The 22,152-nt window shown below is 55.1% G+C and overlaps 1 protein-coding gene across 3 annotated transcripts in view; it reads right to left on the bottom strand.

Moving 5' to 3' along the window:
* Positions 1-21,670, bottom strand: part of SPECC1L (sperm antigen with calponin homology and coiled-coil domains 1 like) — a 42,560-nt gene extending 20,890 nt beyond the window's left edge. Inside the window, exons 1-5 of one of the 3 annotated variants that reach the window (XM_036422936.2) lie at positions 21,510-21,670; positions 10,984-11,173; positions 7,434-7,587; positions 5,659-7,292; positions 4,143-4,350 (exon numbers count right to left, since the gene is read on the bottom strand). In XM_036422936.2, coding sequence (XP_036278829.1) covers positions 4,143-4,350; positions 5,659-7,292; positions 7,434-7,587; positions 10,984-11,136 — 2,149 coding nt within the window. In that variant the 5' untranslated portion in view covers positions 11,137-11,173; positions 21,510-21,670. Of the gene's footprint in view, positions 1-4,142; positions 4,351-5,658; positions 7,293-7,433; positions 7,588-10,983; positions 11,174-12,157; positions 12,448-21,509 lie in introns of those variants that run through there. The other 2 variants (XM_045576120.1, XM_045576119.1) reach the window with 2 other exon arrangements.
* Positions 21,671-22,152: the final 482 nt, after the last annotated feature.

The following is a 22,152-nucleotide window of genomic DNA, read 5'->3' as shown; positions in this document are numbered from 1 at the left end:
AAAGGTTATTAATATAAAGTATTTATGCAAGCATAACTTAGTACTTTATACACTGGAATAAATGGCAGGAAAGTGGCGAACTGATACAATTTTTACAAACTCAATTATGTAATACCATGGGGAGCTCCTACTTCCATTAATTTAGGAGTCTCTTTACAAAAGAAAGAAACGTATTTATAAAGTAAATCAATACTTGTTATTTCTTGCATAATACGAATGTTCTTCCAACAACTCCACTCGCTGTACACATTTAATGAGCACTGGAAGGCAAGGGCCACACTAGTTGGAGTGGGGGAGCCAGTGTCCCTGGACCCAGAAATGTCTGGGGAGGCCCCATTCTACTGAGCGCTCCGCTCCAAAGCCTGTGCTTAAGGCGAGAGGCCTCAGCAGGCGCCACGCTGGTGACGGCCACTTAATCAATTCCATTCATTTCTTTGTCCTTTTCCTTCGCTCTTTGTCCTCCTCCTCTTTCTCCACATTAACGGCCACAGAATGCACGTAACCACTGGTCTAAAAAGATTATCCTTCTACACCCAACACCACGTACCTATCATTGCCGTGTCCAGTTCCTTTAGGAAGAATAAAGCGCACTAAGTGTCTCTAGGGAATCTGATGTAAATTTACAAGTCATAATGTATCTCACTTTGTAACGAAGAGTTAAAAATGGCCACAGGCCGGCCAGTGTGGCTCCATGGGTTGAGCATCGTCCCACGCACTGAGAGGTCATAGGGGCGTGCAGGAGGCGGCCGATAGATGTTTCTCTCTCATCTCATCAGAGCTGCTCTCTCTCCCTCTCCTTCCCGCCCTCTAAAAAATCAATGAGGACTTACCACCAACACAAGCGACAAGAGGCTTTTCCTCCTTAGAATCAAAGGAGTCTGTGCTACGCTTTTGTCTTGAAAACTAGTGCAGCCCCGCTCCGGATCACACCAGGACGGCATGTCCTCCGTCCTGGAGCCTCTGACTGCAGTTCCCGTCTCAGCTTCCTAGTGTGAGGACACTGCCACCTGCTGTCCCCCCTCCAAAGCAACATGAAACTCTGTTAGCAAAGGACAGAACTACTAGGATCTCGTTTTCAAATGACCAGTAACTCAACTTTACAACCCTATTTTTTTTTTTTAGAAACCAGGTAAATAGCTGTTCTCACTGTGATGAGACCATTCTGCTCTGGACAATTGTGGGCACTGTCCTGCCCACTTAACAGTGGGGTTCGCCATCCTTCCTTCACCAAGGCAAACCAAGGACAATAACCAGGCTCCACGCTGGCGCCAGTTCCATGCCCGTCATTCCTGCAGTGCTGCTGGGCAGCCACCACTGGCACGGGACCAACCACTGACAGGGGGGAGGGAACATGTACGCTCACAAGCAAACTTCCATGCCCTCCAAATCAAGAAACGCTCAGTACTGACACCAGTGCGGTCACCCTCCTATCCGGCCAGGCAGCGCCCATGGGCATCAGGTGCCTTTTCAGGAGGGAGGACAGGAGGAGCCAGTGAAACACCGCGCCTCGGGGCAGGGAGAGGCACAGCGCATCCGGCCAGTGGCTTATCCCCAAACCGGATTCCTGATGTGCAAAGAGGACACGGTGAGCTTCAACCAACTACTGACTACTTCTGTTTTCAATTTTTGTTTTACTCATTTTTACTTTCCTGGAAAAAACGTGGATATAACTTTCCCCCTTGATTCTAAAAGTAATACGTGCTCACAGCAAAATCTGAAAAGCAGAAAAGGATAACAAAAATAGATGACCCATAATTAGATTTGGTATATATCCTTCTAGACTTCCCTTTTTTTTTTTTTTTTTAATATATTTTATTGATTTTTCACAGAGAGGAAGGGAGAGAGATAGAGAGCCAGAAACGTCGATAAGAGAGAAACATCGACCAGCCGCCTCCTGCACATCCCCCAACGGAGATGTGCCTGCAGCCAACGTACATGCCCCTGACCGGAATCGAACCCAGGACCTTTCAGTCTGCAGACCGACGCTCTACCACTGAGCCAAACCGGCTTCGGCCAGACTTCCCTTTTTTAAAAGAAAAATGGGATTACACTACCACACTGCTTTAAAAGCCTTTCTACTTAGCAGGTTAGGGACGCCTTTAGCAAACACAGACAGACCTGCGGCACCATTCTGACGACTGTGCTGGTATTCCATGGACTGGATATGCCATGATTTGTTTTAGTGACTTCCTAGTAATGAAGTTAGAATGGCTCTAGTTTTTGCCATACACACCACGAGTGCCTTTACAGGACGTAACGTGAAGACACATGGCTGGAAGAGGGGGGGTGACAAAGGACCAGTGAGACTGTGCCAGAGCAGTTACATGTTAGGTGTCATGGGTCTACAATGACTGTCCACTGGTTCAGTTAAATGCACATACACACAAAACACTGCCAAGTATCACATTAAAACGGTCAAGTCCCAGTAGCTGGTGCTGACTATACCATTCTTGCAGTATTTCTACACACTGGACCTTTTCATTTCAGAAAAACTGGAAGAGAAAATATATAGCTAAATAATTTATTCAGAATTTTCAGCCATTCTTTAATTAAAACCCATACGATGTAATGTAATTGTATTGTGGCGATGATTTATAAAGTTTCGGCACAGGAATCCCGATCATTTAACATTCTTCTAGTGATTACCACAAGGTGTCGCTCTTCCCACGTTCAAATCAAAAGTCTTATGGGGGGAAATCCGGGATTCAAACCGGCAACCTTTTGGTGCTCGTGATGATGCCCGACCACTGGGAGAGCTCCATCCCTAATTTTTTCCTAAACACTTCAAGGATATGCATCGTGGTCCCTTACTCCTAAATACTTAGTATGTGGTTCCCAAGAATAGGGACATTCATTTATAAGACACGTACAGTAACCAAGTTCATAAGTTTATGCTGATATGTTCATCTAATCTGCCATCCACATTCCAATTCTGTCATAATTTCCATTATATCATTTCCCCTTGAAGCAGTGGACCCCGTCTAGGCACAGGCACTGCATTAAACTGTCCCATCACCTGAGCCGCCTCTACTCCAGACTTCTCCCATCGCTGTCTGCTCTGACACCGGCGTATTGTGGGAATACAGCACCCCCCACCCCTGTTCGTAGTAAAACCTGCCTCATTTTTGTCTGTTTCTCTCTGATTCATTGAAGAATGCGGCCTTGCTGAGTGGCCCGTATCTACGCCGCGGTCACGGACAGGATCGCCCTGATAAAATGGAGCCCAGTTTTTCCATGCAGAATTCCTGTGGTTTCTTTCTCTCACGCGCAACATAATCAACAGACTGTGGGAAGGTTTTAAGATCGTGAAGTTTCTGTTTCATCAAACTTTCCCACACAAATCTTTGTACTATTTTTGCCACTTTTTTTTTTTTTTTTTTTTTTTTATAAATCTGAAGTAACTGCAAAAATAGTTCTTAAAAACTTTGATTTTTAAGAAGCAACTTAAAATCTGAGCCTCAGTTCCATCAGATTATAAGACCCCCGGGTAGGGAGGAAAATCAGACAGACAAGCCTGCGACGTAGGCACAGGACTGTGAAGGAGCAGTGCCTTTTCGTCACGGTGTCCTTGCAACCACCGGAAATAGATAACAAACCCCTTTTCCTAAGATCTAGAAAATAATTACCCCGTTAGCTTCTTCGGAAATAATTTTCCATAACTAAGCACGGTTTTAACGTAACACTTCTGCTTAAAAGTTCTTCAAGACAGCCAAGGCCGGTTTGGCTCAGTGGATAAAGCGTCGGCCTGTGGACTGAAAGGTCCCAGGTTCGATTCCGGTCAAGGGCAAGTACCTTGGTTGCGGGCACATCCCCAGTGGAGAGTGTGCAGGAAGCAGCTAATTGATGTTTCTCTCTCATCGATGTTTCTGACTCTCTATCCCTCTCTCTGTAAAAAATCAATAAAATATATTAAAAAAAATAAAAATAAAAGTTCTTCAAAACAAAACACACGGCCTGCAAACCAGCAGCAGCTACCGTGTGGCCTACGCTTCCCCACACACACATCTCTGCGGGCCGCTCTGCCGCTGCTCCTGCCTCTGAGGCGCTGCTGTCAGAATTACTGACCTCATTTTGTCACCGGCTGTAAACGGCCCACAGCCACGGAGGGCAGGGCGGGACGGATGGGGCGCCCCGTCACTTACTCTCTAGGTCAGAAAGGATGAGGTTGTCGTGCAGCTTCACGGCTCGATGCTGCTCCACTTCGTCTTCGAGCTCAAAAATGGTCTCTTTCATGTCGCTCCTTTCTGTCTCCTTTTCTTCGAGCTCCGATCTTAATTTTTCCAATGTCATGTTCAACTCTTCTATCTGCTTCTTAGCTTCTTCTTGGAAGGCTCTGTATTCGTCTTCTACCTGCAGGAGATGGATGGGGCAGGGGGAGAGGTGAGAGCTGGGTTCCGATACACTCTGGGCTGAGGTGCGCACCGCGGCCGAGGGCGGCTCAGGGCGGCTGCTCTGTGTGCATTGAGATGACCCGCATGACAAATACCTGGTCACAAGTGCGAAGACGCCCTCTACAACACAACTTGGTGTGATACACGGAGGACATGTGTCACTACGTCGCTGGCTGAAATCACGTTGGCAAATCACTGAGTTTAACTAGATTATTTAGGAGGAAATTCTGGAAATTTTCCCTCCTCCAAAGTTTGGGCTGAAGGCATGCATTCGATTAATGGTTAACATGCTCTCCCACAGAAACGGTCCCTTTGATGGCAGTTTCAGTATCAAATAATGTAAACAAACAAACAAACAAAATCCCCAAATACTGTCATTGCAAAGCATTAGTTCAACCTAAGAACGGAAAGGTCCCAGGTTCGATTCCAGTCAAGGGCACGTGTCCAGGTTGTGGGCTCGATACCCAGTGGGGGCCGTGCAGGAGGCAGCCAATCCATGATTCTCTCTCATCATGGATATTTCTCTCTCTCTCTCTTCCTTTCTTTCTGAAATCAATTAAAAAAAATATATATATATATATATATATATATATATATATATATATATTTAATATATTTTATTGATTTTGTACAGAGAGGAAGGGAGAGAGATAGAGAGTTAGAAACATCGATGAGGGAAAGTCATCGATCAGCTGCCTCTTGCACACCCCCTACTGGGGATATGCCCGCAACCAAGGTACATGCCCTTGACCGGAATCGAACCCGGGACCCCTCAGTCCCCAAGCCGACGCTCTATCCACTGAGCCAAACCGGTTTCGGCAAAATATATATATTTTTAAAAGAATACTTTTCATTCTACCCCAATGAAAGGAAACCACCCTCGGACTTGAAGCGTATCAGCTTAACATAAAGCTAAAGAGCCCTGGCTGGTGTGCTCAGTGGTGAGAGCGTCGACCCAGGCACCACAGGGCCCTGGGCTGGATTGCCGGTCACGGGCATGCACCTGGGTTGCAGGTTCAATCCCGGCCCTAGTTGGGGCAGGTGTGCAGGAGGCAACCGCTCAGTGTCTCTCTCACATGATGTTTTTACCCCCTTTCACCCCTCCCCTCCCTCGCTCCCTCCTACTCCCTCTAAAGATCAATGGGGAAGAGAGCCCGCGGGTGAGGACTGACAGACAAAGGACCGATGCCCCCCATGCGGCGATGCCGGCTCTCAGGGGGCGTGCGCGTGAGCACCAGTGCAGCACACTGATCCACGGAGGCAGTACCTTGGCGATGGCGTCCTGCAGCCGATTGGCATCGTTCCGGGTGTGAGCCAGGTCCTCCTGCAGGCTGCTGGCCAGAGCCTCTGCTTTCTCCTTGTCCAGCCGGACGCTCTCCAGGAGATCCTGGATGTCCGTCTTGTCTCCCGAGTTGTGGATGGAGTACAGCTCCGCCACCTTCTGCTTCTCGTTCTCCAGCTGGGCCTTGAGGCGGTTCATCTCGATCTGGTCGCCGGCCACGGTGGCCTTGTACTCCTCCAGCGCGGCCGCCAGGGCCGCCTTCCCCTTCTGCTCCGACTCCACCAGGCGCTCCATGTGGTGGTTGCGCTCCTTGAGGGCCCCGATCATCTCCTGGGCCTCCTTGTTGTCCTGCTCCGCCATCTTCAGGGTGTTGCTCAGGTGCTGCTGGACGCCCAGCAGCTGCTCCCGCTCGAAGCGGCCGTTCTCCGCCAGGTCCATGTAGCGCTGCTCCAGCTCCAGGTAGCGGCCGCTCTTGACGTCCTCGTCGATGACGTAGGCGATGTGGTGCTCGTCCAGGAGGGAGCGGAAGTACTCGATCTGCCGGCCGAAGTGCTCCAGCTTGTCGCTCTGCTGGCACAGGGACTCCATGAGGATGACCTTCTCCTCGCCCAGCCGCTCGTTCTCGCTGTTGAGCTCCTGGGTGATCTGCTGCAGGTCGGCCAGCTCCTGCAGCGTGGCCTGCAGCTCCTCGCTCGTGCTGTGCTGGTTCTCCTCCATCTGGTGGATGCGCTCCGTCAGGCAGGCCACGGACACCTCGCTGGCGTTCCCGCTGCTCCCCTTGCGGGAGCGCTCGGTGCTGGGCACGCCCTCCGACTCCGAGGACGAGGGCGCGTCCAGGGCGTCATCGCTCGAGGTGAGCGGCTGGTACACCTCGCTGGACTCGCTGTCCAGGTTGTCCATGGAGTTGCTGTGCTGATGGTCCATGAGGGTGTTTTCGTCCTGGCTCAGAAGGTCCTCCACGGAGCCCGGGGCGGAGCCTTCCACCGAGGAGGTGAGCGTGCCCCCGCCGTCGCTCTGGCTCCCGGGGGCCATCTCGGGGCTCAGGGACTGGTAGCCGAACAGCTTCTCCGAGTTGTCCAGCCTCTGCTCCAGGGAGAAGCCCAGCGCGTTCAGCCTGTCCTTCAGCATCCTGTTCTCGTTCTTGAGCTGGTTGAGCTCCTCCCGGATGGCCGCGTTCTGCTCCTGCAGCTGCAGCAGCGTGGACTCCACGTCGGTGGGCGGGTGGGCGGCCAGGGCCTCCTTCTCCTCGGCCTTCTCCTCGCCCTCGGAGTGCTCCTCGCCGAGGCCCAGCTGGGCGCGCATGTCTCGGAGCTCGCTCCGCAGGTGCAGGATCTCCACGTCCTTGGTCTTGGCCAGCGAGAGCAGGTCCTTCACTTTGGCCTCCAGAGCGGCCTTGTCGCTGATCTGATTGTCCGACTTGGACTTGCTCATGCGGACGTCGCCCTCGGCGGCCGCGCGGCTGCGGGAGCGCTTGGTCAGGGCGGCGTCCCCGGCCCCCTGGCCCGCGGACGACAGCTTTCTGCTCTGGTTCGCCCGGGGCCGCTCTCGCAGCCTCTCTCGGGCGGAACTGGGTTCTTTGTTGCCTGTGGATGCGCTACGCTTGGTTGAAGAAGTTGTGCCTACATGTTTAAAACAAAGAGTTTAAGGCACAGTTACTGGTGGGCAGAGAGGACTGGAGCGGAGGCCACGGGCGCCTGTGCACACCCGGCAGCTCCACCGGGCGGACCTGACCCCCCTCCCCCGCACCGCGCCGAGCCCACCTGCGCTGCCTTTGGGCTTGTTCTCCGCGGAGCTCATGGCGGGGGCCGAGGCCGAAGGCGCTGAGGAAGAGCAGCTGCTCTTCTTCGCTTTGACGCCGCTCGTCACGCTCACCCCTCCAGCCATGCCGGCCAGCAGGTCATCGCTGCTCTTGGTCTGCGGGCAACATGAAGTCAGAATGAACCGACAGGACGAAGCAAGATAAACTGTCCTTTCAGACGAAATAAGCTCCTGACTTACGCTGAGTTCAAGAGTTCTACGAAGACTTTCTAACCGTTAGCAAGCGGTGTAGCATACGTGTAACGGACAGAATTTCTCAACTGGTTTCCAAACAATCACACTTCTCTCTACAGTGAAGGAATCGTATCTGTGATCGTATATGTACCTAACATGTTATGAGAGCCCACTGTGTGCTCACAGTGTCCGCTTCATGAGGGACAAGAAAGTGAGACGGCCCCTATTCCTCTGTCATCCAGGACGTGACTGTGAACAGAGGCCCTGTGAGCGATGCCACCTGGGCCATCTCAGGAACGTTCTGGAATGCCACTGGGAGTGCCACCTGCAATTTCTAGGGAGAAATACCAACGAGAATCAGAAATAATCTGCATGCTCCTGCCGGGACCGGTTTAGCTCAATGGGTAGAGCGTCGGCTTGGGGACTGAAGGGACCCGGGTTCGATTCCGGTCAAGGGCATGTACCTTGGTTGCGGGCATATCCCCGGTAGGGGGTGTGCAAGAGGCAGCTGATCGATGACTCTCTCTCATCGATGTTTCTAACTCTCTGTCTCTCTCCCTTCCTCTCTGTACAAAATCAATAAAATATATTAAAAAAAAAAAAAAAAAAAAAAAAGAAATAATCTGCATGCTCTTAAATGATCCAATAATGAAGCCAACACCTAAAAAAAGTATTCTGAAATTTTTTCTTACGTTATCAGATTTTTAGTAGTCTGATTTAAGCCAAAAGTGAAAGATGTGTTTAGAGGCCTGGATCGGACAGAAATAAAAACGAGGTATCCTATGGTTAGAGGGAGGCTAGTCAGTCTAAATGATCGTGCTACCTGAGAAAGACCATTTGCAGCATTCGTTTATTCTTTGTACAGATGCCTGGAAAGTATCCACTTTTCTAAAACCCCACAAGCACTCTGAACTGTTTCTGTTTCTCCCAGAAATGAGAGAGAACACAAGCAGTTTTCTTCTTTCCTCAATAAAAGAAACAAAAAGTTCTGGGCAACTAAGGTGAAGGAAGTCAGTCACCTGATTGATGTGGTTTTATGTCTGGAAACATGCTTCCCTTAGAAAACCATAATTAATCCATTTCTAGGAATTAGATCGGTTCATAAGTAAAACAATTTCTACCGTCTCTTCCCATTCTAAATGTCAGTGATTCCACATGGGATAGATCTGATCTCATCATTCAATTATGAAAACTATTCATAGTAGTACCATTAGGTAGGTCAATCTGTCTTACTAAAAAAGAGGCAGAAAAAGGATTAATGTTTTAAATGCATTACACAGAAATTAGATTTGGTATTTAGGGTTGTCATATTATGAAAAATCTAGGCTATATAATAAGGGGGGGGGTGCATTAATCATTAAGGATTGTTCATATTCTTTAAGACTAATTTTGTTGCCCTGGCTGATTTGGCTCAGTGGACAGAGTGTCGGCCTGCGGACTGAAGGCTCGATTCCAGTCAAGGGCATCTGCCTGGGTTGCGGGCCCGATCCCCAGAGTGGGGCGTGCAGGAGGCAGCCGATCCATGATTCTCTTTCCCTTCCTCTCTGAAATCAATAAAAATGTATTCAAAAAAAGACTAGTTCTGTTAAAACCGGTCACTGCCTTGGAGGGTGAACACGCCACACAGTGTGCAGTGATGCGTCGTAGAACTGTGCACCGTGAACCTGTCACCCAAACACCAGTAACTCCTTACACTAAAAGATGTGAGCACAAACCATCGCCGAGAGTCATCAGTATTAGGCAGATTCTATTGGGTAGCTGAAGTAACTGCAGCTTAATTCCCAGCTACCGACTGTTAGAAACGCCTCCCTCAGAGCCAGAGAAAGTGCCTCACTGCTCCCAGGAGGAGCATGAGCGGAACTGAGAAGCGCAGGCCTGAGGGAAACCGTCCCTCCACTGGCTGTGATGAAGAATGAGGTAAACCGAGGCCCCAGACGTCACAGCGGCTGGACCATTTCCCCCAAACTCCTGGGAAATGACAGCAGCGCTTCATTTACTATTTGCAAAAGCGAGCTGCTCTGGGTCAGAGTCCCTTCCCGCTTCACTCCAGTAGGTATGGCCCCAAACAGCATCTGAGAAACAGGTATTAACTCTGACTCATCCACACAGGACAGTCGCAATAATGCGGTGTCCACGGGAAGGAATGAGCAGGCAGTCAGTGTTTAAATGCTTAAAAAGCCAGACGCTTCATTCGTTTGGTCAATCGTCAGTGCCCCGGCAGTTACAGGATCCAAGCTGTGGGAGGTATCTATCTGCTAGAGAACCAGTGAAATCTGAGAGCTTAGAAACATAAAATAACACCTCAGCGTGTGGGTCTCCAAGTCCTTAGTTTTTCTTTAACTTTTCTGTTCATTGTCAGCTTTCTTCTTTGCTTCAATTTCTATTCAAGACTGTCTCCTCTCTGAAGTCAGAGCAATTGCCCAGGCGGAGTGAGTGTCCCCAACAGCTTCCTCTCCGCTCTGACCTCCCCAGCCTCACACACAGACTCACTCACACACCCAGCCCTCACAGCAGGGCCCCGCTGGGGACGGCGGGCAGGCGCTGGCACACAGCAGGCGCAGTTCCGCTCTGCGATGGAAGACGCTCGCTGCTCAGGACCAGCTCCTGCAGCTCCGTGCCAGCCTGGGAGGTCGGCCCGCCTGCCCGGGGCGCTCCACGGGGAGCCTCAGACGCTGCTGCTGCCGCCGCCGATAAGGAGGCAGCGGAAGGCAGGGGCAAGTCCAAAGCCAGCGTCTCAACCTGTTCTTCCAGGCACGGAAGTCACAGGGCACCCCGGCTCCACGCCGAGGGCGCCCCAGAAACCGAGGAACCAGTTAGGCCGGAAGCTGCCAGCGGCCTCCCGCGGAAGAGGCGCCCTCCCTCCGCGGGAGTAACTCAGCCCGGTGCTGGTGCTGGTGCCAGTGCCGGTGCCGGTGCCGGTGCCGGAGGGTAACGGACGTAGGCAGGGTCTACGCCGGAGCCACCCACAGGCCACACGACCCGCAGCTCGCCGGGCAGCAGCAAGGAGAGGGTCTGGGGCACCCCGAGCCGCGGAGTAAGTGGGGTGACTCACTCCACCCGTTACTAACCAAACGCCCCGGGGCAGACTGTGCCTCCGCTCACACCAGCAGAGCCCGCGTGAGGCTCAGTGACTTGTCTCATGAATAAGCCGACTATCTGGTTTCACTCAGTCAGCCACACACACCACGGGAGTCCCCAGACTGAACTCCCCTCACAGGCCATGCGCTGCAGCGCCAGCAGAGGGCGAGCCCTCCCTGCTTCCTGATAAAGGGAACATGGCCCTCCTGAAGGCAGGCTCCCCGGCCGGCCGCAGAGTACCTTTGACAGCGTTGCAGCAGCCCCGGGTTTGGCCAGTTTGCCGCCTGCAGACGCTGAAGAGCTGTTCTCGGGTTTGGTCTTTTCCACGGTTTGCGGTTTGCTTATCCCAGACACCTTAGGCACTGAGCCGACACTCCTGCTTGCTTTCTTCATTCTGGGCTGCCTCTTCGTGATGCATTTACAAGCAAACCTGCGGAGAGAGACGGCATGCTGAGCACAGAACGGAGAAAGCGCCTCGGAGGTCTGCTGTTGCAGAGTTTTACTCGGTGATAAATAAAAATGATCGAAAGCTAGACGCAGCTACAGGAAATAAGAGTTGAAACGTGCTTAGACTTATTAACACCCCTTATTTGCAAGGCTTCCTTCTTGAATGTGACGAATTTGGAATGATTCTAATTCAATACAATTCATGTTAACTTCTAGCGATATTCTACGTGACAGGCTCTGTGCTGGCCCGCAGTCAGGAGGGCTGGGGCAAGCTCGGCTTTGACACACAAGCTGTGACCTGTGTGACCTGCGTGACCTGCGTGACCTGTGTGACCGTGGGCAAATCACTTTGAATCTTTGCAACTCTGCTTCCTGTCCTAGAACGGGGAGTGGTGACCCCAGCTTAGGGTCCCCCGACAAGAGCATGCGCACCGCGGGAAAGAGCAGGCCTCGGGACACGCTCCTCCAGAAGCCGTGGCACCCGGATCGCATGCCAGGAAGACAGTGCCACCAGCTGAGCTCAGGGACGGCCATTCAGTTCAGTTCGGCGATTCAGACACTCCACCTCCCAAGCCTCCACCCAGGACGCACCCCAGCGGGGCTTCGGAAATAACGCCGGAAGCACCTGAAGAATTTCTCTCCGCTGCCACTGGTGTCCGCTCACATCGGCACCCTCTGAACTCCAGCTTCCTCAGGAGTGGAATGGGCCGGTACCCAGACCACCCACCTCGGGAGAATGTGGAGGATGGAATGAAATAACGAGCCTCCGATGCCCAGCAGGGTGGCAGCCCACAGGGAGGCCGGAGTAAAAGTAAGCCAGCGTGATTTATAGCATTTATATCACTCGCCGCATGCCCCGAGTATGAGTAACGCCTTATTAAAATAACGCAGCAGCTCAAAGGACACTTTGTGAGAGAAACTCCTTATGATACGACATGACTAAGGGTTGTTTTTACTTACTACTTACATTAAATTATACACCGCGGTGCGCAGATGTCAACAAACAGCACTTGCTTCTGGTTCTTTCCCACTGGAAATTATAGATCAGGAAATACTGAAAATACATGGTAGGGAACTCACTGGAACAATAATCAAGAGGCCGGGGCTGCGGTCAGGCCTGCGTGGCTGTGGGCAAGGCACGCTAATGACGCCGAGCCTCGGTTACAAGGCGGGAGGAGCTGTTAGGATCTTCCTTCCAGAAATTCAAAAAGTCTATCTTACAACTTGTGCTTCAGAACCAGAAGTCAAAACATTTTTTTAAAAAAGAAACTGCTTATTATGATTGTTTATGCCCATTAATATCTCATTAAAAACCCAAAAAGGGTTTTGACCCAACCAATTCATCTCTATATTTATCAAACATTCATCACTATAATTTCATCAAACATTCATCTCTATAATTTCACAAACTCCATATTTAAGGTGTAGGGATCATGTTAAAATTATAAACTAAGGACAGACTTAAAACACTGAGAAGGACTCACAGAGTCAAAAGAAAACCAAAGTTTAGCAAATTCGCTACATTAGAGTCAGTAAATAAATGTTGCTAAATGAATCAAAACCAATGCCCAATCTGATAAAAGCACATGTACCACCAAAACCAAACAGCCCGGCCAGTGTGGCTCAGTGGTTGAGCGTCAACCCATGAACCAGGAGGTCAGTCCTCCTTCTGAACTACTACGTATACAACCGCTGACAAGCGGATGCGAGAAAGGAGGAGCCAATTACCCAGCAACAGACACCCAAAGCCCAACTCCATCCCACTGGTTCCGCCGCAGAAAAGCCACCCAACTAACGTGTGATTTCTCTCTACTGGACGAGCTTTAGTACAAGGAAGCATTCACCCAAGCTGGACGCTCCCCGACTTCTCCTCCTGGTGCTGTCCACAGAATAAAACAAACCCTAACCTCATACCAAGATCTCCGACCGTTTGAGGAGAGCGTCTCGGTAATCCACGGCTGAACGCCGTTAACGACTAACAATGCTTCACATTCCAGACGAGTGACAGGGCACAAGCATTCCTGGCCACAGCGCACCAACGATTATTCCAGATTTAGTCCGAAGCAATCGGTTCCCGAAGTTCAAAATCCCAGAATGCGAGCAATGTCGAGTCTCCTCCGGCCGCGCCCTACTCGGCCGCGGCCCTGGCTATTTATTTATAAGCAGAGAGAACGGCTGCGCAGGATGCTGCACAGGGCGGCTCACGCTCAGGTTTTGGCGGACGGTTATAAACTCGCACAAGGCTGTGTTCGTAAAGTGAGCCGTCGACTGTATTTTTAATTTAAAACTTCAATTTGATCTATTTGTAAGTTTATAACAAACTGATCTGAAATACAAAATGAAACTTTTTGTTTGGTATTTCACTAAAAACCCTTTAAAATAAGCTCACCATTTTAGGTTGTTTTGTTGCCTAAAGCACGGCCAGTCCCGCTCCCCTGGCAGGCGGCACCTCACCAGGCCCCGGAGAGGGCGACCGGAGCTTGCTCGCTGGCCGAGGACACACACAGCGGGGTCTGCAAAGGCGACCTCCGCCCCCCGCCCCCTCCACAGCTCGCCCACTCCGGGGCGTTCCCCTCCGGGCGGCCTGACAGGGAGAGCGCACGGGGCTCAGGGCTCTGCCTTCTGACGTGTAAAAAGGACGGATGTGTCCTGGCTCACGGCAGCCCCTCCTCAGGTGCCCACCGCCCTGAGAGGAAGCAGCACAGCTGGATCCGTACCAGGGCCTCCAGATGTGCTCTCTGCCTGATCCCGGGCACCACCAGGCCTCCTCCGCTCTGCAGCACAGCCCACCTGCCGGCCCCGGTGCCCACCTCAGGCCCAATGCCTCCGTGGCCAGCAGGCTGCCCTCAGACCCGCTCCACCCCCCGTCCCGGTTCACATGGACAGACAGGGCACTCCTGCGCCGGCGGCCCTCGCCCTGGAGCCCAGGCCCATCCTCCTGGCGGGCATGCCTCGGCGCTGGCCTCCCCCTGGCCCGGGGCCACAGGGCTGCTCTGGGGGGCTCGGGCTGGTCAGCCACTGTCCATGAACCCACAGGACCTGGGCGTCCTGTCCCCCCTGCACCTGGCGGCTCCCGCCCTGGCACACCGCTCCTCACACAGGAGAAAGGAGAGCGGCGGCAGAGGAGCGAGTACGGGGCACAAGGAATAATACACACGGCGAATCACAACCGAAGAATATCGGAAGAAGTGCCACAACCAGCAGGAACGGGAAGCCGAAGGCCTTTGCTTGGCAGCCGGTCCCGCAGGAAACAGCCTGGCCCCCTCCGCCAGCCTCGCTCAGAGCGGCAGGCCTGTGCCAGCCGCTCTCCCTGGTCCCTGCCGCTCACCCAACTGGCACACTATCCCGCCCCCGGCAGCTTTCTGTCTGTGGAAGCTCCTGCTTCCAGGCACACCCTCTGGTTGGCTCCAATACTTTTTTATAAAAATTAAAATTTAAAAAGGGGCCATTTCAAAGGACAGGTACAGCTCAGTCCCCATGGTGCCACCTCCCAGCTGGCCCCTCAGGAAGCCCCGGCCCCGGAGGAACTTTCCAGCACTGAGGACCCGCAGAGGCCTCCGGTCACAGACGCTGTGCACGGCCAGGCAGGACCAGTGCTGCAGCCTGTCATTCCGGGTCACACAGAGGACGGAGCCACGGCCGGAGAGAGGCCGGACGCCAGGAGACACCACCGTGAGCTCCCGCCGGGGACAGGCCCGCGGGTGAGGGTGAGGGCAGAGAAGGGGAAAGCGGCGGAAAGCACTTCCTTCCGAGTTCAGCATGTCCCGGGCCACACTTCCTTGTGAAAGTGCTGAGAACACATACAACTCGTGACTGCGCCGGCTCTCCCCGGCTCAGGAGTCCTCACCGGCACTGGGAGCGCGTGCTCCCCGCGGGCCCCTGCGGCCCAGACCCTCCAGCGGACGCCGTCCACGCAGCCCAGCGCCGGGAGGCTTTCTTACAGCCCGGCCTCAAAGGCCACACGAGCCCTGAGCCACGTCCGCGCCGTGTCACCCTTTCCGGTGCGCGCCTCCGCCACGTGAGAGCGCCTCCGACGCTCCGGTTCCAGAACGGCAATGCCTGCTGGGTCCCATGTTCCGGGCACCGCGGGTCCTTTGACCATAATGACCCGGATGCGACTAGCCTGTCATTAGTCACAGGAGCCAGCAGCTGCCCCGGGAGCCGAAGCTCTCCACTCCCCAGCGAGCCACCAGGCTATTCCCTGCCGGGCCGGGGGTGGGGGGGGGAACGGGGGAGGGGGAAGGGGGGAGAACAGACGCATGCCCAGTGAAGTTGGGGTGACAACGGAAGGTACTTGCCCTGTCAGTCACACCTGAGGACAGGTCTTTGGCCGGAATGGGCGTGGCCACTGGAAGGCACAAAACCTGGAATATTCCGTTCCCTAAACAAAGGAGTTTGTTCCCTCGGTTGCACTGGACTCCTGGCTTGGGGGCTCTCCCCCCTGCTTCCGGCATCCTCCCGCAGGCCTACGCCCGCGAACCATCACTAGCCTGACGCTGACTGCACCGGCCGCACCGTGAGCCCGCACTCCGGACACGGCTCCGGCTGTGGCTTTACCAAACCAGCTCCCCCGTGTCCCGGCCGGGGCTTCAGAAACACGGCGGTACCACGCAATCACAATTACTCCCATCCCACGCCAGTCTCGGGAAATCCTCTCTCTCTCGGTATCCTAAGGCCCCCACCCCCAGAACCGGGCGGGGAGGCGGCCAGCCTGGTCCCCACCAACACTCTGAGCAGCAGCAGCTCCAGGGACAGGGCCCAGGGCTTTCCCGCAGACACCCGGGCTCAGTGTTCCTAGCCGGGCTCACTGACAAAGCCAGGAGGTAGGAGTTGTTCTAACTAGAGATGTGTGGCGGGACGCGTTCAGTGGAAGGTCCACATGGACTCAGGCCTCTCACCTGAGCCACTGCCGGTGCCATGACATTCCCCAGTGCTGTCAGCGTGAACGGCACCAACCTGGGGAGCTCACTGGTTTTATAATTACATTCTGGAGCACGTGTGGTGGGGAGGAAGAATCAAAGCCAAGGCAGGAAGAGGTAACGAGGAATTCCAGTGCCGCTGGGGGCAGCTGGGGGGTGGATGGGGGCAGCTGGGGGGTGGATGGGGGCAGCTGGGGGGTGGATGGGGGGCAGCTGGGGGGTCGATGGGGGGCAGCTGGGGGGTCGATGGGGGGCAGCTGGGGGGTTAATAGGGGCAGCTGGGGGGTTGATGGGGGCAGCTGGGGGGTTGATGGGGGGCAGCTGGGGAGTTGATGGGGGCAGCTGGGGGGTTGATGGGGGGCAGCTGGGGGGTTGATGGGGGGCAGCTGGGGGGTTAATAGGGGCAGCTGGGGGGTTGATGGGGGGCAGCTGGGGGGTTGATAGGGGCAGCTGGGGGGTTGATGGGGGGCAGCTGGGGGGTTGATGGGGGCAGCTGGGGGGTTGATGGGGGGCAGCTGGGGGGTTGATGGGGGCAGCTGGGGGGTTGATGGGGGGCATCTGGGGAGTTGATGGGGGCAGCTGGGAGGCAGCTGGGTGAAAAGGGGCCGCATACACCTGACAAGCTCACGAGAGGCGGCTGCAGCCTCACAAATGAGACCGGAGGTCACCACCCAGGAGGGTCGGAAACTAAAACTTTCTAGCACTCAGTACAAGGCGGCAGTCACGTCCTCGGGCGGCATTTTCCTCTAACGAAGATGAATCTGCTCTTTCCCATCTAAGATAGCACCCCTGATAACATACCTCTGAAATAGCAAAGTGATCTCCCCTCCCACCCCCAGAGAGGAGGCACAAACCCCCTCTAGTTCCTGCCCTGTGACTGTTAGCTGTTCTGACGCACCAGAAAAGAAGGGTGTTCCCCCTCTTACTTCTTACCCAGTCCCAGAGATTTCCCGGTTCTTCCTCCGCCTCCCCAACGGGTTTCACCTAAGCCTCCGGCCGCTCCTCGGATTCTGATGTGCAAAGTAAGTGGTCAAACTGCCATTTTCAGGCGAACTTTCTCAGTCAGTTGAGATTTTGCCTCCTGACAATTGTCAGTTTGACGCAAATAAACTCAAAAATTGTTCCAGGTTTGAATGTTTATGTTGAGACATGAATATTCTCCACTAGATCTTCAGAAACACTAGTTTTAACATAAACTTGAAGGTTGCAATTTTTTAAATCTAAAAACAAGGAACATTAGGAACTAAAATGCCAAAAAATATATTTTTCAAAATAACACTGTATTCATTATAGTGAAATTCTGGTTAGTAAATGATTTGCATTCCATCAGGATCCAGCTCTGACCCTCCAGTCCAACGAAGCAAGTCACTGACAAGTGTTCATTCTAACTTCATGGAGAAGCGTGCATTTCTAATTTCATCTCTCTTTTTTTTTCCTTTTTTTTTAAATCAGCCCTGGCCAGGGTGACGGTTGGTTGGAATATCCACCCATGGTCTCAAGTTCAATTTCTGGTCAGGGCACATACCCAGTTATGGGCTCCATCCCTGGTGGGGGAAGGAATAAGAGGCAACAGATTAATGTTTGTCTCTCCCTCTCTCGAAAATCAATAAAGAAAAATATCCTTGGGTGAGGATTAAATAAATATTTTTCTCCTTTAACTACTGTTTTCCCTAGGCCAGTGGTCGGCAAACTCATGAGTCAACAGAGCCAAATATCAACAGTACGACGACTGAAATGTCTTTGGAGAGCCAAGTTTTTTAAACTTAAACATCTTCTAACGCCTCTTCTTCAAAACAGACTCGCCCAGGCCGTGGTATTTCGTGGAAGGGCCGCACTCCAGGGGCCAAAGAGCCGCAGTTTGCCTACCACGGCCCTAGGCTATATGCACAATAGACAAACTTGAAATCTAGTATCTAAATCTCAAAGGTTTACTGTCCAAATACATAAACTTAAAAACACACACAACAACAACCAAGCGAACGGAAGGTGAAAGGTGCACCAGGTGAAAAAGGGACCCAAATGCCTATTGGAACCAAGGCGACGCCCTCCTGGTTCCTGGTGACACAGGGACCTCAGACAGTCTTCTTCAGACGCTGAGACACACAGAAACGGCCTCCGCCAGCTGGTATGCGGGCTGGGCGGCGCCTCAAGGCTGCAGTCAAGTGCTCCTGGAGTGAGCTCCAGGGCGGCAGCAGTGCTCCACTTTCCCCGCGGCTCTGACAGCGAGCGGGAGCCGCACCCAGCGCGGCAGCCACCTTCCCGCTGTGCCCCGTGAGCTGTGCCCCGGCTGTCACCGGGGAGGAGCAGGGACAAACACGGGGCCGCCCGGCCTGCGTGGCTCCCTGGCTGAGCTTTGACCTGTGAACCAGGTCAGAGTCCCATGCCTGTCAGGGCACAGGCCCGGGCTGCGCGCGCCATCCCCAGGGTGGGGCGAGCAGGAGGCAGTGGTTGATGAGTCTCTCTCATCATTGATGTTTCTATCTCCCTCTCCCTTCCTCTCTGAAATCAGTAAAAATATTTTTTTTAAAAAAAACTCACAGGTGCCAAACCCTAACTAAGCAGGGTGCTGGGCAGATCTGCAGGACGAGGGATGTGTTCCAGGCAAGGAGGTGTCTGAGCTGAGTTTTAAAGGTGACAATCAGAGGACATGAGGGAACATTCCAGCAGAGGAAGACAAGGAGACCGGGAAGTGTTCAAGGGCCCAAGAGGCGTTCAGCAAAGCACCCTGAGGCGCCTACAAGGAGGGGGGAGGCTGAGCGTGCAGGCCAGAGCCCAGTGAGGAAGAGTCCTGGCTCCCAGCTCAGCATCGGGAGGCCGGACTGCGCGAGCAGAGGGAGCCACGGGAGGGCTTTAGCTGCTGGAGAGGGAGGGAGGAGGTGGCCATGAACAGACTGCTGTTCCAGAAAGAAGCCAGGACAAACATCTGGACTTAACTAAAGGACAAAGAGAGGAACTACATTGAAGAGGTGGGGAAAGGTCGGGAAAACACTGGCAACGCATCTGCACTCTCTTCCCTCGCGGACAAACTCCCTCTATGGGGCTACCAAGCTGCCCCCTGAAAACTGCTGAGCTGCGCCAGCTGGGCTGGTCCTGTTTTCAGAAACAGAGATCTAACCGCTAAGCTTACACCTGAAACTAATACAAAATCAGCCCGCCAGCGAGGCTCAGGGGCTGAGCGTCGGCCTACAGAAGCCGGAGGTCACCGCTCGATTACGGGCCAGGGCTCATGGCTGGGGGGTGAACACGATCCCCAGTGTGGGACGAGCAGGAGGCAGCCGGTCCATGATTCTCTCTCCTCATTGATGTTTCTCTCTCTCTCTCTCTCGCTCTCCCTCTTCCTCTCTGAAATCAGTAAAAATATACGTTTAAAATATTAGCAACTCAAGCTCCTTTCCCTTTCCTCCCTCAACTCCCACACTTTACAGAGGGGAAAGAAGGTCCGGAGCAGAAGGCAGGCGTGCCCAGAGCCACAGAGCCCAGGGAATGTCTCTGAGCCTACTGCCGCCCGCCCCGGAGCTGGACAGTTTGCCTAGCCCAGTGGCTGGCAAACTCAAGAGTCAGCAGAGCCAAATACCAACAGGACAATGATCGACATTTCCTTGGAGAGCCACATTATTTAAACTTCAACTTCTAACGCCACTTCTTCAACACAGACTCGCCTAGGCCGTGGTGTTTTGTGGAAGCGCCACACTCCAGGGGCCAAAGAGCCGCATGTGGCTTGCGAGCCGCAAGTCTGCCGACCACGAGCCTAACACGGGATGCACGTTAGCCCCGTGATCTACCTCCAGGCCAGCCCTAACACGGCCATTAATTCTGAACCCCGCGACACGATGGCCTGAGCCGCCCGCGGGATAAAACGGGCCGGGCCGGGCCGTCCCAAGCACCTCTGCGTTAGAGAAACCCCATCTCCGGAGGGCAGACCGCACTGCGGACACACACCCACCCTGAGAGGTCACGTTTGAAACGGAAACGTCGACACAAACGCCACCTTCACCGCGGCTGCTGTCACTGTCCTCCGCTCCCTGGGAGCGAGGCCGGACCTGACCGGCTCTCCCGTCTGCAGACTCTCACCGCGGCGCGGAGAGAAAGCTCCTCCAGGCACCACACTCCCTTTCTCACCGACTGTCCAGAAACCCCTCCTGCTGCTGGCCATCCCCGGGCAACTCAGCAACATCCTCCCGCCACCAAAGTCACTGAGTCTTCAAGACTGCCTGCTGCATACGAACTCAGAGGAGAAGATACATTATTAGAGAGAGAGAGAGAGAGAGAGAGAGAGAGAGAGAAGAAATCTTGGGTCAGCCATTTCCTTACAGAAACAATTCCATCCCGATCCATAACTCCACGTCCCCTGGCACCGCATGCCCTGCTGTATGGGCGGCTGCATGTCCATGCCTTAGGCCCATGTCCGAGAGCACAGCTCTGATTCCATCTCAACATGCGTCCGAGGACGCGGGTGGGCTCTGCAACACTTCTCGGTGTTTCTGAATCTGCCGGAGACTCAGGAGCACGTTATGGATGGCATGAGGTGTATATACTCTCTGACAACCCCTCCCCGCCCTCCGTGATCACAGCAGGGCAGCGGCGAAGGCACGGGCACTCCCCCTGGCTGGGCAGCCCAAGGCCCTCTGCCTCCGGACGAGCCCAGGGACCCCAGGGGTCCTTCCTTGGCCGGGGACACGGGCTGCAGGGACGTGGGAGCGGACTCCTTTCCCAGACCCCCCAGGGGAGCTCCCCGAGCAGGAGCCATCACCATCCTGCGGGAAAGGCAAACGCTTCCTCCGCAAAACACCGGGTTATTAGCATCCAACCAGATGCAAGGACCCAGCCAGGTCTCAAGAAAAAAAAAAAAAAAAAAAAAGACATTCCGCCTGCTCGGGGCTGGCCTCCCGGGAGAGCGGGACGAGGGTGGGGGCCGGGCCCCGGAGGAAGCCCAGCCCGCAGGGAGGCCCAGGTCCGCCGCCCGCGGCCCGGCTCCCCACGCCGCGTCCTCGGGGGGTCCCCCGGGGCACCGCTGCCCCGCCGGGGGCATGGGGCCCGGAGCACCCGGGCGCGGAGGCGGCCGCCCCGCCTCTCCTGGGGCCCGGAGGAAAGCGTCGCGCCCGGCGCCTCGGCTGCTCAGAGGTTCCGGCGGCCGGGTGACCAGCACCGGGTCCCGGACCCCCGCCGGGGGCGGCCCGCCGAGCCCCGGCCCGCGGCGCCGTCTGCGGGGCGGCCCGGAGCCCGCGGGGCCGGCGCAGGCGCAGAAGCGGGCCGGGCCGGGCTGGGGGCCCGGCAGGGGGACGGCGCAGGCGCGGGCCTGACGGGGTCCGCGGGGCCGCCTGGGCCTGGCCGCGCGGGCGGCGCTGAGGAGGTGGACCGGCCCGCGGGCGCCCTCGGAGGGGACCGGGCCCCGGCTCTTACCGCGCGGCGCCGCCTCGCTCGCTCGCCGGCTGGCTCCGGACTTGGGCCGGGGGCGAGGTCGCCCGGTGGCGCGGCCCGATCCCGTTGAGTCCCGGCCTCAGGGTAACAGCCAACCCCGCGGCGCCGTGGGCCCGGCCCGCCCTGCCTCCCTCGCGGGCCCCGCCCTCGGGCCCGCCCTCGCCCCGCCCCGCGCGGCTGGCGCCGAATGAGCAGACGCCGCACGGGCCCCGCCCACACCCCGCCGCCTCGCCGTCGCCTGAAGCCCCGCCCACTCTCCCACATCTGGGTCGCGCATGCGCGCTAGCACCCGGCCGGCCACATAAAGGCCTGGGGCGTCGGGTGCGCGCGCACGGAGCCTGCCCCTGGCTCTCCAGCTCCCGGCTGGTCTGGGGGGCGTCGCTGGGCGCGGGCGCGGGCAGGTGGCAGGTGCAGAGCTCCTTTGTCCCAAAGGCTTAGCGCAGCTCCGAGGTCCGCCATCGCTTATGTACTGTGTGCCCAGGACCGTGCGAGGCATGAGCTAGGTAGGGGTGAGATAAACGCACACGCCCCGCCTTCCTGGCGCTCCCCGTGTGTGCCGCAGGGAGCACAGACAGTTCAGAGTGAGCCACACAGTTGTGCATAGACGCGTGAATGGGGAGATCAC

Source organism: Pipistrellus kuhlii, unplaced genomic scaffold, assembly GCF_014108245.1.
Source record: "Pipistrellus kuhlii isolate mPipKuh1 unplaced genomic scaffold, mPipKuh1.p scaffold_m20_p_74, whole genome shotgun sequence".
NCBI classification, from domain to species: Eukaryota; Metazoa; Chordata; class Mammalia; order Chiroptera; family Vespertilionidae; genus Pipistrellus; species Pipistrellus kuhlii.
The sequence above is the reverse complement of the archived record's forward strand: the minus strand, read 5'-3'. Positions and strand labels throughout refer to the sequence as shown.